Source organism: Ambystoma mexicanum, chromosome 5p, assembly GCF_040938575.1.
Source record: "Ambystoma mexicanum isolate Mex_15411 chromosome 5p, UKY_AmexF1_1, whole genome shotgun sequence".
Taxonomy (NCBI): domain Eukaryota; kingdom Metazoa; phylum Chordata; class Amphibia; order Caudata; family Ambystomatidae; genus Ambystoma; species Ambystoma mexicanum.
In genome coordinates this window covers 1060839888-1060860038 of record NC_090930.1, presented here as the reverse complement: position 1 = coordinate 1060860038, position 20151 = coordinate 1060839888, and the positions used below count along the sequence as shown (strand labels likewise).

The following is a 20151-nucleotide window of genomic DNA, read 5'->3' as shown; positions in this document are numbered from 1 at the left end:
CAAAAAAGTGGCCCACCCTGTGCCCCAAAAAAAGTAAAAAGTGACCCTCAAACCATCATCCGTGAATCGCGTCAATTCACGACTTTACAGAAAATGATACTTATGGAGGGTTCACGTGTCTGTCACAAATTCACAACTCATAAAATAACATAACTTTGCATACAGTTCTGTGCCAGGGCCCACAACTCCCTGAGCCTCCATCCAGGCCCATAACGAAAAGAAGACCCGGGTCTACAGCCTCCCCAGCCCCCCCATACTCCCAGCAACGCACCCGCTCATGGGAACACCCCGAGCTCTCCCCAACCGGGCCTCATCATCAAACCTTGCACCCGAAGTGCCCCCGCCAGCGTGTTCCTCAAAACTGTCCTCTGAGAGCCAATAGCTCAATTGGATTTGTAAATTGCTACTGGTGCAATACAAATGTCTTAACCAGCTCATCCCAGAGCCACTTGACCTATAGGCATTCTGTGTGACCTGCTATGAAGTCCTGTCAAAAACAAACACTGGCAAAGCCAACAGCCCTGACCTGTGCACAAGTGGCATTTCTCAGGCACTGCTATTATATGCCCAGGTACTCGCTCGCACTATTTTGCACCTGCTTCCTCTTAATCTTCTTCCATTGATTGTAAAGGACAACTATTCAAGAAATGGGGCTTTTAGCCCCTTCTTTGCTCTGGAAGTGAAGCACTCTGTTTCTTCTAGGCACTATGCTATCAGGTTGGCAACTGATACTAATTGGCCCACAGTTTTATAATTTTAGAATTACGTTAACCAACAGTTAGAGGGCACTTAAAATAATGGGTGCCAGAAACACCCATGTCCCCAATTGATGGACCTATTATACTTCCTAAACCTCTGTGGGTACCCCTTTTGGGGAATTTACATCACATAGTTCTGGGACAAGCTGTGGAGGCTGGTGTTCTGGGACTTGGATAGGGTAGGCAAGAAGTGGGGGGACTCAAACTATCCATACTTCCCGAGACTTGCTGGTATTTGCTTACTTCAGGAGACCAATCACTTTAAACCTGGGTGTTTAATGGTTTCTAGGACTTTATGAATTCCAGAATTTTAAGGGGGCATTGGCCACCCAATTGGAGGGTTCATAGTATTAGTTTAAAATGGCTAGAAAGAGTAAACCCTTGCTATCATTAACAGAAATCAAATAATCTAATTGTTATATTGCATTGAGAACCGTTTCTGCTCCTGCCTATCAATATGCCTTAATGCCAGCAAGACTGAGATTCTCCTTATCGGCACACCCGCTCCCTCCTTTCCCGTCACTCTCTGGCTGGCCTCTCTTAGCCCTCTTCCTGCTCCCACCGACGAGGCTAAAAACCTCGGGGGTAATCTGCGACTCCACACTCTTCTTCTCTCCTCACATCTCTGACGTCTCTCGGAAGTCTCACTACCAGCTGCACCTCCTTAGAGGTATTCTTCCTTTCCTTTCTTTCCCCGAGAAGCTCAATGTCTCCAGAGCTCTGATTCTCTCTACGCTGTACTACTGCAACAGCCTCCTTCTAAATCTGCCTGCTTCTACTCTCCGCCCTCTGCAACTCACCCAGAACAGGACTGCAAGACTTGTCCTTGGCCTCAAGCCCAGGGATCATATCTCTCCAGAACCGAAATCTCTGCACTGGCTCCCAGTGGCGGCAAGGATTAAGTTCAAAACCCTCTGCATTGTCCACAAGGCCGTCTGTGGCCTGGGCCTCCATACCTTCAACTCTCTCTTCCTAAATACCTTCCTTCTCGAGCTCTTCGCTCATCCGCCTCCAACTCCCTCAGGGTCAGTCGCTTCTCCAAGCAATGAGTTGGTGGTAGATCTCTTGCCTCAGCTGGGGACTCCCTCTGGAACAGTCTCCCTGAAAATTGAGGAGAACCATCTCCGGTTCCGGAAGCACCTCCAAAACCTTCCTCTTTGCCTCTGCTTTCTCTCCTGCTCTCCCCTGCTGAATTTCTGGCTGATACTTTACTGGTTACCTGGCCACCCTCTGATCTCGGGCCCTGGTCCCCTCCCCCGCCAGTTACACACCTGCCCCGCCTCCCTGGCAACCCCCGCACTTGGGAATGTTTTCTGTATCCCTACAGTACCCCACCAGCACTTGAGACTTCCTGGTGTCTGCACTTACTCCTGCACTTGCCACCAGCTGGCCCTACTTCTTTTATTGTTATTTATTCTATTACCTCATGTACTGCACTATCCCCTTCCCACTTCCCCTCGCACATTTCTCTTCTCCTTCCCCTGCACTTGCACGATCTGAATGACACCCGGCCCAGTAGGATCGCTGTCTCTGTCTCCCCTCTGTTCCCCCTCCCTTGCTGCATCGCGCCTTGAAACACTTGTGTATAGGCGCGTTATAAATGCTATATCATATCATATCATTATGTATAATCCACATAGGCGATTTAGTGGGTCTTACCAGACACGATATACCTCAGTTGGACCCCAGCTTGTGATCAAACCACGAGATTGAGGAACTCTTTGGTGTTATGGGGTGATTGCAGTGCTCACATGGGAGCTGCTTTTCATCTCATTATGACAACCCTTGGTGACCTATACGCCCCTCTGAAACGTCGCCAGGTCAGAATAAAAGCACTGATAATTCCTGGAGCTCACAGACAGCAGGCATATCATCTAGCAGGCAAAGAAACTGGTTCAAAAACACCAAACTAGTATAAAATCTCTCAGCAATGTCACCACGCTTAAACTGCACACCCGCCGCTGTGCCCTTAAAACCTGCAAAGACAACTTACCATACAACAACGATAACTGAGGCAGCAAACAAAAGTTGAACTCCTTCCAGGCCATCGGAAATTGCTAAAACCCTCTACAGCATCCCCCTATTCCACAATCAGTCGAAAAGTGCAACACCCTAAACTGTTTCTTTGTTAACAAACCATTGACAATCAGGGCAAACAGACTGTGAAGGCACCAACCTCAAACCAGCCCTGGCATCAATTCCACCAATGAAAGTACTCGGAGGGGAACACTTCAGACCAATGTTGAAATGCTGCCCTGAACCTCAGGGTTACCTGGTTGCCCTAAATCAAGCAAACTCAATGCTTAATTCAAAATGAAGGTATCGCAAAGCAATTCAATTGGTTTTTTAGTATCGTATTATTTATTTGTTCACATCAATAATAAGTGAAAAATGCATTTTAAAACCTAACATTGGTTATCCTCCACTAGCCCCATCTTTAGGAAGTGAAGATCTGTAAAAGAACTGGTTGATTTTATAAGAAAATGTGCACAATTCATTAACAGCAATTAAAATAAACAAAGTGCCTGATTCATGGAGCTTTTTCCTATGGCATTGCGCCATTATAAAACACTTCCATGAATCGGGCCCAAAATGTAAAAAGACAACTTGCCATGGAAATTCAATTACACCAAAGCTTGTGGACCCCGCCTTTAATGTGGCAAAGTTTATCCACTAATCCATCATTTGTTATTTAAATACTTGTTTACTTCAGTATTCCTACTATGTCTTTTCTATTCTGATAAAGTGTGTAGTTCTAATACCACCAAGATGGCAGAACATACTACATTATTCAAAAAACATACAAAGGGTTCCCTTTTGTAACATAATTCCACTGAAGGATTGTTTTCTTGAAAAAACAAACTGTGTATGAAAACATGTGTAACCAATAAAAATATAATCAAAGTTAAAAGGTTCACCATATGCTTACGGTTACCAATGGCACTCGTGCTGCATATATCACACATTTAAACAAAACAATACATGTTCATGTCCTTGTTCATTTCTTCTGTCCCTAATGCAGAAAGGTGATCTATCCACTAAGATTCTCTCAGTGTTATCCTCTTGAAATGTTCTGGCCAAATTCCAAGGGTTGTATAACGTTTAGAATCTGAAAATCTTACTGATTCTATGCTGAAACGCTTTAAAATGGCGTGCAACTTGGTGATTTTTCTTCACCTGTACAAATATGTGTGTGTTTCAGCATGTACATGCCTTATATGCCAAAAAGGCATTATACAGAGTAAATGATATTAGTACTCTCGCATGTAGCTAAATGTATAATTAAGTGTGATTTCTTCTCCTGTCTTCAGATGATGTACCATGTCACACTTTGTGATATTGACACAGCTTAAACAAGGATATGTTTTTTTTTTAAAACATTTTTTTTATTTAATTGACAAGCAATGTTTCAACAAAAAAAAGGACATAACATTCCTTTGGTAGTCATCCTTCCTGATGATATAAGTCTTTAAGTTTTTGCTTTCAATAGACCGCCTTTCTTTAATTAAGTTCATATAACCTTCACTTCCCAAGTTACTTCAATTCAATGTGCTTTAGAAATGATGCCACTCCAACAACACATCGTTCATCATTCCCACTTGTCAGAACCGCCCATCGTCCGGCTTCATCCAAAGTGGAGAAGTTTTTCAATGTGTTTGCCAGAAAACATGTTCTTATGGTTTTTTAAGGTTGCCACATTCCATTAGTATGTTTCTGGTGGTTTCCACTTGGTCTGCTTTTTTACAAAAGCGGCATTTATCCGAAGTCGACTGCTTCCTTCGTGCAAAGATTTCATTTGTTTTTACCTGGTTTAGACGAAATCTTAGAAATGTTCTGCTCAGATTTTTATGTGGACATCTCTTTAGATATCCTCTTACTTCATTAATTTTCATTGAAGTTGTCGGGAAAGTTGCTGTCGAGGTATAGGTGTTTGCCACATATAGAGTATTAATCCAATCAAGCTCCAATATTTTCGTAGTGACTTTATTTGGATTAGTTGTTAGTAATTCTGCAGAAGCATCTAGGTCTTTCAATTGTTGGATATTCGTCTGTTCCCAGGATTTTAACAGCTGGTTGGAGCCACACTCCAGCTCTTTTTTTTTGATTAGGTCCAATATTTTCGGTCTTGGGGAACAGAGCAGTTTGGTATACAGCATTAGAGAGGATCTAGTCTTTGATGTTAGAAGTGAAGTCAAACATAGTTCCCGTCTAATAAGGACCATGGGAGTTGTTTTCTACAAACCCAAAACTGTTCTCCAAAAATAACTTTCCATTTTTGGCCAGGTTATGTCCGGCAGTTGGGACATTGCGTCCGACCCATAAACTAAGGCGGTAACTACCTTCATTTAAAAAAAAAAAGTCAGGGCCGGGATGAGGGAAAAGCACCCATATTTTCTATTGACTGCCTTGGCTTAGGCTGTCAGAGATGTCAGTTTGGCCCATAGAGAGTCTTGCATGGCTATTTCCCTTGTGTGGCTACTGATCGTGATTCCTAGATATTTAAAACTACTGACCTTCTCCAGCACTTGTCTGTCAATATTCCAAGTGGCGTTTGATAGTTTTTTTGTGCTCTTTCCCATGAGCATGATTTTAGTTTTTGTTCTGTTCAGTTGCAGGATGTTATTTTTTAGGTATTTCGCCAAGTTATCCAGTTGTCTTTGGAGGCCAATTGGTGTCAAATCCAAGAGGATAATGTTGTCGGCGTATCGGCGTATAGGAGTCTAGATATTTTAGTTCCTCCTATAGTGGGGGGGGAGAGCTTCTGAGGTCCACCTCCTGATTCTTCATAATGGGCTATGTATGCGTTATACAGCGTTGGTGCCAACGGGCACCCCTGCTTTACACCCCTAGCCATAGAGATTTCTTCAGACAAACAGCCCTCTCGCCTCAGGCGCACTCTCATGGCTGTTTCTTCAAGGATATGTTGCATTTTAGTTAAGTTTAAATGTTAGTTACGATTGCATTGTTTTTTTTACTTCTCTATGTCAAACCTTTTTAGTTATAACCAATTGTGTACAGCGTTCTGATACATTTGTTTGTTGGGAATACCTACTTCCAGTGACTGCCAGTAGACCTGCCAAGTCCTTTGGGAAATTCGGAGTAAGGGTGGTGAGCCTATGTCGGGTGTAAATAAAATATGTTCCTGATTTGGTTTATTGAAATACTGATTGCATGTTCGAGTGTTTTGTGCAAGTTTTATTAAGTATATCTTGCAAATTACTTCTACTTTGCTATGCAAACAAGGGTATTCTCAAGAAAAGTTTTCGATTCTTGATTGAAAGTAGTCAATGTATCCCATATAATTTCCTTTGTGCAGAGTGATGTAAGGCATACTTCTGATGGGAGGTGTATTAGTTTCTCTTTCCAGGCTATCCACTTTTTCTTGATTAGTTTCATTCTTTGACTCTGAGAATTGTACCCATCTTAGTTACTTGTGTTCATTGTTTAACCAGCAGTAATTTACTTTAAGGTAAACCAATCTAAATTGAAAACCTAAGTTTACTCCATACAGTGCCCTTTTCACATATACTATGTTGGACAGACAACACAAAAGATCTGTATATGTGGGAATGAACATAAATCAAACGTTCGTACAGTTAATGCAAATCATTAGTGGCATTCCTTTTTGAAGCATTTCAACATCAGATCTGTTAAATTCCATTTCAGATTCTAGAAGTTAAACCACCTCAAGAAATATTTAAAAGAAAAAATGTTCACCAGATGCTTATGGTCATCGATAGCACCATTTATTGAATACATCGAACGTTTTAACAAAGCAGAACATGTTCATGTACTTGTTTATGGCTTCAGTTTCTAATGCGAAAAGCGATCTATCCAGTAAGATTCTCTCTGGGATAGCCTCTTGAGATATTTTGCTCACCTCAGAGACTAGAGATATCCACACACCTTTTAAATGGTACTGAATTTCAGAAAAAGCTCTAAAGACGCTCTTGCTTGGACATTTGCTCCAGAACATCACGAGAGGATATTGCAGAGAATCGCATTAGTTAGATCACCTTTTGACATTAGAACCAGAAGGACGTTAAAATGTATTGCTTTATGTAAATTTACAATGTATCCTAAAGTGCCAGCCTCGATTATAAATATGCAGTGAAGCTTTTTTATTTGAAATATTGTACTGTTGATTGGATTTTCTGTCAGTTATAAATGTACAGTTTGCATACAATGTGTTTTCAAGAAAACCATCCTTCTGTGCAATTATGTTACATAAGGGAATTTGCAGCGCATACACAGCTGCACCTGAAGGTCAGCTGCAGTGAAGATACTGCGTGGATAAAACACTGTCTGGATATCCAATCTTGGATGACGAATGCATATTTGAAACTCCGTCCCACCAAAACGGAGTTTGTTCTTACGGAACAAAGCTAAACTATCGATTGTCAAACCATGTCACTTCGGCATTAACCTTGTTGGGTTCATGCTGATTATGTCGCCAAGCACCAAATGTACATTACCATCAATTGCAGACAGTTCATCGCCAAAATAAACATACAGCCCAGAATCCACCATCACTACTGCACAAAATAAAAACCTCCCTTCCTCCCACTGGATTTTAGGACTGCATCCAAACACTCGTACAATATCACCTTGAATGGGAAACGCAGTAGGTCTGAGGTCCCTCCCTTAGGCATTGTGCCACCAAAAGTGGAGCAAATGCAGCTGCAAGATTATTCACCAGATTCGGGAAGTTTAGCATATCTCCCCAAAACTCCCAGATCTATCCTGGCTGCCGATAACAGCCCAAATAATCTCCAGAATCCTCTGTGTCACAATCACGGTCTTCTCAACCATATGGTTGTCCATGTACTTCCAGAAGCCGCAAGACTGGAACCAAAAAATACTACAAAGGAAAGACAAGCAAGCAGTCCTTCTCCTTTTCAGTGCCGTCGCTGCGGAACAATATCCCACTAGACATCCACACTGCTCAAACAGTGCTGAAGTTTGGAATAGCACTAAAGACCCTCTTACTTAGACATTTCTCGGCTTGCTCACTGTCCATGAGCCTGAGAGTCAGCTGGTTGGCATTCACCACCAATGCCGCCTTTCTTCCCTGTGTCCACTTGTATTCAGTCTTTCCCACCACCATTTATTTATTTATTTATTGAACATTTGTATGGCGCCTATACACAAGTGTTTCCAGGCACCATTGGACCATGTTACACTTTGTCATATTGTCACAGCTTAAACAAGGATATGTCGCATTTCAGTTAAGTTTAAATGTTAGTTGCTATTGCATTGATTTTTTTTTAAAAAAATATTTTTATTTTACATTTTTAAATTGTATCCAATTGTGTACAGCGCTCTGATACATTTGTTCATTTGTCGGGTTTGCTTTATATTAAAACTATAAATAAAATATGTTCTGATTTGGCACTCTTCTGTCACTCTTGGTGCATGCTTACACACACATATACAGGAGCTGGTTGGGAAATGATATTTTGTAGGCTAGATTCCTATTTGTCAAACGTAATTTTTTCTCATGATAAGGAAGCACAGAAGCCCCATGGAGTTTAATTTCCCCTTTGTTGAAACAGATTGATGGTGTGAAAAAGTCACATTCACCCTCTCACACGGACCATAATTGATTTCATTTGCCTTAGAATTTTGGTTGCATCACATGGTCAACAAGGTGGGTGCAGAAAGGATGGAGTCTGTTCATAAGTGACCAATCCTGACCCTCCAAGATCCTGTGTATCTCACGGACAAGTTGATGCAAGCTCCCTAGATGAACCTTGCAATTACAACTTTCACCCACCTTCTAACATGACTGGCTTCTTCTGGGAATTATCTGCAAATACTGTGGCAAAATACCACCATTTCCACACTTCTCCAACTAGGCTGCAGTCTCCTGTTAAGAGTGCAACGGGGGATGGAGGGTAACCGAGTGGGGTAGAGTCAAGTTCATACCTATGTTCCAGTTGCAATTTGCATCTCTGACAAACATTTGTTAATTCACTGAGACAAAAGAGCTTTGCCGCATATTGAACTTCATATGTAAAAACACTGTTCTACTTGCGATAGGCGCATAATGCACACAACTGTGATTCATGCTTCATATGCGTGAAGGACTTGGGCTTCCATAAGATTTACAACATTTTAGCTTTAGAGTCTGATGTTGAATACATGGGCGTCGGGTGTTTAAAATTTTTTCACAAATAGCAAATTGTTGGTTTGATTTAATGGAAGTTGTTTAATGCTAAAACACGGTTATTTTTCTGCTTTGTGCGGTAGAATGGAACTTGGTGCCTTAAATTTGTTATAATTTTGTTTTTGTGTTCTACATTTTAGGTTGAAGCCTTTGGGTGACAAATCCAGGGATGCCAAAATAAAAAAAAAGCCAAGGTACCTTTTTGTGTGTGTCTATATCTGTTTATTGGTTTTCAATGAAGAGAGGAACCTAAAGATTGTCTCTCCAACCCTCCAATTGCCCCTGGGGATCCGAACAGCCATTCCTGATCTCTGCAGTCCATACCATCCCATTGCAAAGCCTTGGATCGATGAATCCCCATAATCGCACAAATCACTTAGTCATTTCCTCCTTTGATCAAGCAAGTTCAGATCAGATCTTACACCGTAGACGGACAGATGCATTCTGTATTTCTTTTCAGCTGGATAATCCAGGACACGTGAACATGTACATATAAATGCAATTGTGACCAAGCAAAATTAATGGTTGATTTGTTCCATGATGACGAGATCCCAAAGTTTGTGAATTTGCATAATGTAGTGTAACGAGTTCACCACTCTGAGATCTGGAAGGGAGCCAAGGAAAATCTGGCGTCCAGGTGTAGTCGCCCATAATGCGATGCAACCCCTGGAGGTGGTAAATGGGGGCTGCCCAAGACCTCTGCCCTCTTCAGCCGCATTGCCCAGGCCTTGCCCATGCCACCATACTTCCATCTCCCAGAGAGAAGCAATGTCGGAGCCCATGGGGAAGCTATTGTGGTCCATGAGTCGCAAGCAGACCTCCAGAATGAGGGTTTGGAGTATGTGTTCTAGGAAAATACTGGTGGAACCTTCAGCCTTACTGTGCGTCTACACTCTGTGACCCACAAGTGCTTTTGCAGGACCGCTTGCTTACCTTTAGCAGATTTGAGACAGCCCTGCGAGCCTGGCAGAGGGACAGTGGGCTTCCGAATACTGCATTCCTACTTTGCGACTGGACTGAAACTTAGACTGACATGACCCGTTCCATTCAAACTTCCCAAGTAGATCAACCGGTGTACAATCGTCTATGACACCTTTTCCTGTTCTTAAAATCATGGGCAAATGACCAAAACCTGTAGAAACTACCCCTTACCCGAGGTCTGAGGGTAAAGAGGGGAAGGGCTTACCCACAAAGGATGTGGTGTGGGTACGAGAGGACAGGGCTAGGAAGGAATGTTGCCAACCATCTGAGTGCTTCCTGCCCCAATCACCTTATTACTCACATTATAAAAGGTAGCCCATTTTCATTAGCTGGGTGGGGAACAAGACAATGTTCCTGAGAACTGGTGTTGCAAAAGAGGAAAGGGTTGGAGAGAGGAGGACATTGGAAGTAGATCAGAGATAACAAAAGATGGCTGGAGTAGAAAATAGGTGTTTGGAAGAGTTAGGGGTATTACATCATGGATGTTTTGGAGTAGAAGGAAGAACAGGAGGAGGAATTAAACTTAGAATTACATGAAGGACAATAATGGAAGATCAGGGTTACATCAGGGTAAGGTTGAGGTTAGAGGAGGGATAGATAAAGAGGATAACATCAAGATCATGGAGAGATTGGAGGCGATAAGGGGCAGTGAAGGATGTTATGGTGCAGGAGTATAGGGCATGTGGTGTGCCTCTGGTGCGTTGTGGGTCTCTAGCATTTTCCGAGGCAAAGATTGCTCCTTTGGTTGCTCCAATGTTTCCGTTGCAATGTGCAAGTCCTCTATTCACTCCCCACTCGTGCCTCTGCCTGGAATGTGACGGTCTGCTTCACAGAAACCAGCCACCTTGGGAAGGGATCACCTGCTGCATGTTAAAGGATTATGACTGGTTTGTCCATTCTATGAAGGCGGTCACGTTCATTTCCTTCCAGCACTGCTTCAATTCATTGGGGAGTATGTGCTTACCTATTGTCGATATTTTGTGCATTCCGCACTTTTGCAGAACTCTAGTCATTAGCGTATTATCCTCCATGATGGAACGCACGGATTAGCAATAGCAAAGTCCGTATACCCCAATAGGTAAGCAGCATGCTATTTAGATAATATGAATCACAGAGCTGATGCAGATAATGCCCGCGCCCAGTTGGGACAGCGCAAAGGTCAGTCACCCTTCACATGATCACGACCGTTGTACTTTACAGCAGACGGACACTACCTTGACTTGCCTCGATTCTAATTCTTAGAATTTGAGGACATTAAAAGTTGTTAAAGCACTAAGCATGTGCATTCTTCTGTCACATACACGAGAGGGATGGAAGTGAAAGTAATGCGTTTCTCTGCAAAAGATAAGAACAGACTGATTTTGGACATGTTGTTCTCTTTTCTCAGTCTTTGTCTTAAATATTCTACCAAATGTTGGTGTACTTTTCTTGTCATTGTAATGTGGCCTGCATGCAATCAATGTTATGATTTTGCATGGTTGTAATGTTGTTCTCTCTCATTTTACATTTATTTTTCTGTTTCTTTGTAATTGCTCAAACATGTTTTGACTGATTGTTGGGGTAACTGAATCACATATTCACATTGACAAATGTGAGTCGAATTGTATCCTTTGGGATTGATCCAATGAAGTAAAAATGCCCTGATGAAGGACTTTTAATATGCTGAAATGCATTGGCAATTTCCTTCCATCTGCAAATAAATCAATAATATCTTACCTTGACACTTTAAAGAGTGTATTATGCTGATGGAATTCACCAGACATACAGATGACCTTTTATTAAGTAAAAAGGGAATTATTAAAAAATACATTAAAACTCAGGAAAACCACTGAGTGGTAACTAGGGGTGTGCAGCCCACACCGAAGGCTATTTAGCCTAGGTCTCTCTTTTCGCTGTCATTAGTTTGTGTGCTTGTCTGACTCTTTATGTTCCTCTTCTTCCAAGGCCTCTAATTGAAGAGAAAAACATGCTTAATGTATAGCACACTTACAGACTATATGAATTACTGCATTAAAATGTAATAGCAATTAAATAACTGATAAACAACTTTGTTTTAAAAAAAAACCTTTATGTATCCTTGTTTTCCGAATGTTCTGTCAGTCAAATTGGTTTTGCCAACTGCCACACCAAGCTGAAAAAACACCTTTTGATATTGTATAAACCTTGAAATTTGATATTCCACTTAAAGAATCATACATACTTATATACATTTCAGTTAGAACGGCGCCTTAGTATGCTGTTCATATCGAGCAGCACTCCTCACATGTCGGTTCCAACCACCTCATTGCGGACAAAAATCATCAGAAAAACTGCGCGGGTTGTACATAGTTAACAAACTTCATTTCATGGTTTGCAGTTTTAAAAAAGAAATCAAAATATCCCAGTCATGTTATTGCCAGACAGCAGCCTGACGCGTTTCGCCACAACCTAGTGGCTTGTTCACTTATATACATATATAACAAAATGTCACTATGGAAAACATTAAAACATATCAAATATTGCACTCCGAATGGATGATAACTGATATTTTATAATATCTTATGTATACCTCTTGTCCATGTGTCTCTTCAATTTCGAACGCTTCAGTAGTACATTCCTTGAACATCACAAATGCAAAGAACATTGATTAAATTGTTAAACAATTTAATGTTAAAATCTCTGATATCACAAAGTACATCTTGAGAAAGTTGATTTAATGATAGTCGACCTTACGATATCAGTTGAACTATGTAAAAAGTCTAACACTTTGTACATGTAAGATTTCTAAAAGGCATATTTGAAAACTGTACCTGATAACCTTCAGCAAACTCCTGCAAAACATATTGCTTACATTTTGGCCCCTTTAATCTGTTGTAATGTTATTTTGTTTCACTGATTCCACTTTTTGCTGAGCAGCTAAAGTTTGTAAACAAATACATACACCATTCATAGATTGAATGGGCATAAGTTATTCCGTCACACATTTAATTTTTCTGAAGGTTTACTTCCATTGTTGCATGTGTTTCTGTGATAAATACATCAAGGTTGTTGATCTAATGCTTTGCAATTTGCTAACATGTTCTCTGAAATGTAAAAAGGATATTGTTAATCAAGAAAAATCACTTCTCATACCTCATCCTCCAGACCGTTGCAGTAGAAGAAACGTACGTTGTTGAAGTTCCAGGCTCCACCTATATAACAGTAATTTTAATAATAAAGATGAAACCTAAAAGAAAATACTTGTAAAAGATGGTCGATATTGACAAAGAAGCCTACAAGCCTGTTTGTATCAAAAGCTAACATTATACACAACATTAATCAATAAGTTCAACTTCAACAAATACATATTTTGTATAGTAGCATCTGAAAGAATACTCTTAAAACAATTACTTGAAAGGTGAGTGAGGATTCTCTTGACTCCGGAATAGCATCACGGTCCTTCAATCGATGTATATATTCGATACCATGTTCAGTAGAAAGTGGACATTAGTATTATATTTTAGACCACATCAAAAACAATAAAAAAAGGTTTGTGTACAAGTTGCTTGGCCTCACCATTAGGATGTTGGACGTGTCTGTGGTTTCCTCCATGGTAACGGTCTGTAATTCCATCAGTGCAGTGTACGTAAAGACAGATATGGTCATTTAAAAAGAATTACCTATTTTTAAAAGATGCAATGTGAGTGTGTGTTTGGAAAGACTCCCATTTCACTGAACTGTTCGAGTATCACTAAAGTAGGGATGCACTAAATAATCTAAAGTTCAAACTGTACAAGCCACAGTACATCGTGTCACAAATGAAACTTGTGTAATAAAATATAATTGGAAATATTCAACAAAAACTGAAAACTGTTCATTATGTTACCTGTTCACAGACTATTTCAATATATTGAGTGGTCATTCATAAGCCATTATTATGCAGGCAAATTTAGAAAATGGTAAGATACATTTCCATTCAGCGTACACTACTCACCAGGGTTAGCGTATGTTGAAATTCAGTTGGAACTGCATTTGGAAGTCATTTGTGAAGGAGTCTAGGGCGATTCATTTTAGTGTACTTTGATTTTTCTTACATATCTTCTGAGAAGTACATGCTGTAGACGCGGAATCAATTGCAGCTCACGTCATCCAAGACATCCATATATATAGAGCCCAATTTTTGGGCAGAGCGTTAGGACATGTCGGGTGGTTTCTAGTGCACCTGCACCCTGACAGATTTGACAGATCCTGGCCTCTCGGGGGGGATATTCGATCGGGGGCCAGTAATGGTGAGGCCCGGTAACTGATTTGTTCTTGATTGTAATAAGAACCGTCTAACTTCTGGAGCCGGGCAAAGCAGTAAATAGGCCTGAGTCTTTAGGCATCTGTGAGTGATGTGTTAAACTGCCTCGTACCCACAAAGCGAGGATAAGTGGTCAGCATTCATACACCAATCCCACTTATTCAGTTTGTCTTTGAATGCATTTTTTTGGTGAACATATGGCAGATGTTTCAATTTTTCATAAGGCCAGGCAATTTCTTCAAATAATGATTCAATCAGCTCTTTATATGATCTACCTCGAGGATGTTTTTCCAAATCATAGCTTTGCCCTGCCAACCTGAGCAATTTCCAGCTGGGATTTGCGCGGGCTTTCAGATAAAAAGAGCCTCGCGCACTGAGTGCCATCGCTCTCCAGGAAATAAGCCCCAGTTCTAATCTTAAATATTATACTGAGCAGGAAGGACCCAGTCCAAAAACAGCACGCAAGTAATGGCCTTCTAAAATGTTGAGCCAAGTTAGGTCTTGAATGGATAGTGCCTCCAGGCCATATAGGATTGTGGGAACAAAGCATTGCTGGTACAATGTCAGGATACCGGCCATGCTAAAACTTGCAGTACCTTTTGCAAATCTACAGGCCTGGAGGGTGAGTAATTTTGCTCTCCGTTTTTTATTTCTTATTATTGCTTCGTACTCGGACAGAGCTTTGAAATCCAAACCCAGGTACGGATATTGCTCCACCACCGCTATTGTTCCAACATTAGTATCAATACTAGTTTGTTTAGGGCCTTTTCTTGCAATAGTCATTATTTTAGTTTTTTCCAGACTTATGACCAGTCCCAACTGTGTGGAGTATACCAATAACTCATTTAGTAGGTTCTTAAAACCAGACATCGTGCGATCAAAGAGGATCAAGTCATCCGCATATAGCATTCCCGTAATTGGTGTTTCACTCAATTTAGGTGGACAATTTGACTTTGATGACATACGGTCCAATAGGTCAGCAATATAGAGATTATACGGCATGGGCGCCGTTACGCAGCCCTGCTTAACTCCCACATTAATGCAGATCTCCTCTGTGACCTCACCCTGGTCATTAAGTCGAACCCTAGTAGTGGTGTTACTATGCAATGCTATCAGTATATTTAAAATCCACGTAGGGCAATCCATGCCCTTCAATTTTGACCACTGGATGTCCCGGCCCACCAGGTCAAAAGCACTAGTAAAGTCTACAAAGACAATATATGGTGTAGCTTCCTTACAGCTCATGGTATTATGAATTAACTGATCAAGGACCCTAATATTATGGGTAGTGCTTGCGCCTGGCCTAAAGCCTGTTTGTGCATAATTCAGGATCTGTTTTTTAGTGACCCAATTTTCTATTTCTTTGAGAACCAGAGTATTAAAGATTTTGCTAGTTACATCTAGCATGGAAAGTTGGCGGTAGTTGGCTGTTGAGGTTCGCTCCCCCTTTTTATATACTGGTATAAGCACAGATTTCTTCCAGGAGGATGGGATGTGGCAGGATATACACATTCTAGAGTACAACGTGAGCAATATCTGCTCCCAGTTATGTGGGTCCTTTTTCAATACAGCATTAGCTAGTCCATTTGGACCTGGGGCATTTGAGGCTTTTAGATTCATTATGGTCTGTTTTATAATATTATAGTTAAGGGGGAGAGGCCAGTTCTTTACCCCTGCCAACCTATGTGTATCAATCTCATTTCTTCTATAGAATTTTTTAGAGATATATTCAACCCATTTTTCCCCCGCAATGGGATTTAAGACCTTCAGCTTCTGTTCTCCCCCTGCCTGGGCCAGTATTTGCCAAATTCTGCAGCTATTTTTGCTACATAGAGCTTCTGCAAACTTCTGCCATTGGGTTCTTTTTTGTGTCTGTCGATACCTTCTTAGCCAACTACGATATTTTCGTTTTATCTCAAGGGTCTCAAGATTGAAAGAGCTCTCATCTGCTTTTGCTGTCCCATGTGCTCTTAGGGCTCTTAAGGCTCGGTCCATAGCACGTTTCTGGTCTCTTAGGTATGCATCAAATGCAAGAGTGCCCCCCCCCTTCCAGCTTATCCCCGGGGTAGGGCTACCTTTGAAAAGTGAATGAGTTAAGTGTGTAATCCAACATTCGATTGCCTCATGACTCTTTCCCCACATGAGTTGTTTAATATTCGTATGGTTGGGGTAGGAGATAGCATTCATTTTATCAATATTTCGCTGGGTCCATCTGATCTTGTTACCAGCATGGTTAGGTACCATCTCCCTGCAAATACCATCAACAACCATGTCCTCACAACCCTCCACACGTTCCGTGATCATTATAGTCATTCAACTTAATATTTAGTTGCATGACCTAAGTCAAAATGCACTCTGATACAGCCATATAATGAAGCACGGCACACTTTTTTCCAACTGCCCAATATCCTTTCCCTGGTATATCCCCCCTTGTACGACCGTTTAGTATGGTCAAATTCCATTCCTTTAAAATATCCAACCATAGTCTCCCTTTGATGTTACTCTTAGTCAGGGGCATATTACTCATATTCTGTACGTAACGGTAGTTCCCACATCCCTCTAAGTCAAGGCACTTAGCGTTCAGATCTCCACAGAGTATAACAGCTGGCACTTTTTCCCCATTACACCAGGTGGTTAGCAAGTTTGTCCCCTATTGTTTCTATAGACTGTTCACCAGGGGGGTCGTATATGTTGATAATCAGAATTTCATTAACCCCTGTCCAACCACCTGGTGGGCTTTCTGAATCGCCAGAACATTTTCCCCCTGGGCTATCCTGGTGGATCAATTTAGGGTAATATGAGGATTTGACACATATAAGAAGACCCCCTTTCGGTCTTCCCCTTTCTCCCCTTATTGCCATAGATTGGTAAGTTATATAGCCATAAAGCTCAAATTCAAAAGTTACCCAGGTTTCCTGCAATAGAAATATATTAGCAGACAATAGGAGATTGCGGGAGGCTCCCTCATTCAGCCAAAGGCTGAATCCCCTAGTGTTCCAGCTGGTAATGGTTGAAGTTCATCCTCTTTTTTTTTTTTCTGGGCAAACATTCCTTGTAGCCACTCCCATCCTTGCTCATCACTAAGTCTTTGTGCAGATTTTGTTGTAGCTATTGCGGCGGCAATAGAGGTACAGGTACAGGAAAAGTTTTGACACTTTTCCACCCTCGCTTCGATAGGTATGGGCACGTCTAATACATAACCCAAATGTTCCAGAGACGCCCTATTTGCCCTTATCATGGAGGCTGTTTCGGGACGACAACAGTGTATTGTTGTGAGTTTCACTCCCTTTATTCGTGATGGTTCCACAAAGTCAACATCACTGGAATTTAATATTATGATATGATATGGCATTTGTAAAGATGGTATTTTCGAGAAGAGGGTAAATAGTGAAGATGCCTGTTTTTCCACCCTCCATCGGCGATATCGTCACATTTTTGGTATCTATTTTACCTGGCACCCGAGGCCCACCACCCCCCGTAGAGGACGTTTGGGAGGGGGTATGGTGGGGTACCTCAGTCTCCTGCCTAGGTATTGATACCAAATTATGCGTGGCAGTACCTGCTTCAGTGCAGGCAGTCATTTGGGCTTCCGATTGCTGGCTAATGTGTCCGTCCATTAGCCAGCTCGTTAAGGTGCCCACCATTTGGCCCGATCTTCTTTTCTTTCTGGCTGCCCGTTTACGTTGTTTCTTGGACAGGTTTTTTAGCTGGAGGCCGAGGAGTAGAATTACAGGGAGGCAGATTGTTAGCTTTTTTCACACATTTCTTGTCTTGTCTTTTCTGCTTCCTGGATAGTGGGGCCCCATTTTCCGGCACCACCACACCCACTAACGGGGGCCTATTTTCTTCCTCAGTCGTGGTTTCCTTAGCCATAATCGGTGCTGGGGTTACCCTATCCCGTCTATTTTGTGGCATGGCAGTAGCCGGGATTCCCCTCAAATCAATACAGGGGATATTGGGGGTTTTGTTAGATGTACTCCAAAGTTTATGGAGGGCAAGTATCGCCCTCCCATGAGCTTTTTGGTCCTCATGAATCGTACCACATAGTTTTAATAATATTTTAATAGCAAAATTGAGAGTTGCATTTCCAGGTTGTGAGGTCTCATGGGTGCTGTACGCCGATGGTTCAGATTCATGTATCGAATTTGCTGATTCAAATACCACATTAGGACTGGCAGATAATCGAGATGCCTTAGGGGAAGCAACAAGATGAATGGGGAGGGGGGGCTCTGTTTGTGAGGCCGACGACACAAGAATGGGGTGCTCTTTATCCCCTGGAATTTGGACTTCTGCTAGATCCTCCAGCATAGGTGTCATGGCCCCTCCCCCCTCCATTATATCTGGTACATTGTCGCTGTTTACAGGGTGCGCCGATGCCTTTATCCCAGTTTGTTTCCCCTCATGTGTCCCCACACGCTCCTGCAGAGCATAACATAATTGTAAGAGGGAGTCATTATCTAGATATAATGGGAGATGGCTGCCTTCTCCTTCTAATTTCGATGTGTTACCTTTTTTTGATCTAGTCATGGCCCCTCCTTCCGTAGGTATACTGTGGAAATATGCGTCCAGTGGGCCTTTTTGAGGGACCATCAGTTTTGCTCCAGGCTCTTTTGTACCCCCATTTTCTAATGGGGTCTTATTTCCCGTGTCAATGGGTGCTCCTTTATTAGAGCGTAGCCCATACGGTTTCCTTCCCCGTGTGGGGCCATTTTATTTCAGCTTGATGCCTTTCCCAGCATATTTTAGTGTCTTTGACTTGATTACAAGTCGTAAGAAGGGAAGGGAGGGGAAGCAGGAGAAAGGAAAGTGGGGTAAGGGCGAGAGGAAAAGGAAGAGAAGAGGCAGGCCGTTAAGTATACAGTAGACAATAGAGCCTGGATGCTGTGTAACTTACCCTCCGCTCTTCTCTACTTTCAACTCTCGGCTCTCGGTCACTGCCGCTCCGCAATTCGCCCTCTCTTCTCAACTTGGCTCGCAGCCCGCGGCTTGCAGCGCTGGAGGTCGCGTAGCTATCCCAGCCACAGCTCGCGGCTCTCGTAGCTCTTTCCTCCACCCTCCGTACACCGCCTGAAAACCATGGTGTGGAGGAACTGGCTCGAGGAAAGGACCCAGGTCCTAGAGAGGACCACACACTCGCAAGGTGTCAAGCCGCACTGATTACGCCAACAAGCAAACAGGCGTTTCAGCCGCTTCCGACACTCCTCTGGCTTTCCATGTAAATATTGCTATTAAAATATCACAGTTAGTAAATCAAACATCATATTCCTTTTTATTATAAAAACAATGACTTTTTAAATAATGGCACCCAAAGCAAACCTGCATTAAAAACATGCACTACGCAAGATTACATTTGGAAACAATACTCTGTAATGTTATAAAAATGCATCAGAAGGGTGATAATCGTGTAGACTTTTTTAATAATATAAAATGAGAATAGGGTGTACATAGAGTATAAAGCAATAGAAAGTGGCCAAGCAGAGAACGTTGAGACTACAGAAAACTAAACTCAAAGTTGACTAACCGTTACTTAGAAGAACAGATGAGCTGATTCAGCAAGCAAGGTAAACATTGCAGAGCTTGCGATATCCGTTGTCGATTTCACAGATGTTTTCTTGGTAAATTCTAAAGTTTTTCTAAAAGATTACGGAAGTTGGCGAGTATGTTAACGTCTGACGTGCTTGTTGGCACCCACCAGGCCTCAATGACAATGTTTGACCTCCCCCACGCCACCAGTGCAGCCCACTTGCGAATGCACACCCACAGGTGCGAACTGTCATTGATGGCGGCGGGGGATGGATGTGAATGAGGGGAGCACAATAGGCCCAAAACAGTCAAAGTACATATACATATGTTGTTTGCAGCGATGGGGTCTTCAAAGGAGAGTCTCGAGATTCCGGGTCTGGGGTGGCCATGTGGATTTGGGTGCCCATGCGAAAGAACACTGTGGTGTACATGGTGTTCAGCACCGTGAGCGTACCCAT

At 42.0% G+C, this 20151-nt stretch overlaps 1 protein-coding gene across 1 annotated transcript in view; it reads left to right on the top strand.

Moving 5' to 3' along the window:
• Positions 1-20151, top strand: part of DTNBP1 (dystrobrevin binding protein 1) — a 1092536-nt gene that overhangs the window by 17107 nt on the left and 1055278 nt on the right. The window contains exon 2 of the mRNA XM_069613561.1: positions 9069-9122. Coding sequence (XP_069469662.1) covers positions 9069-9122 — 54 coding nt within the window. The remainder of the gene's footprint in view (positions 1-9068; positions 9123-20151) is intronic.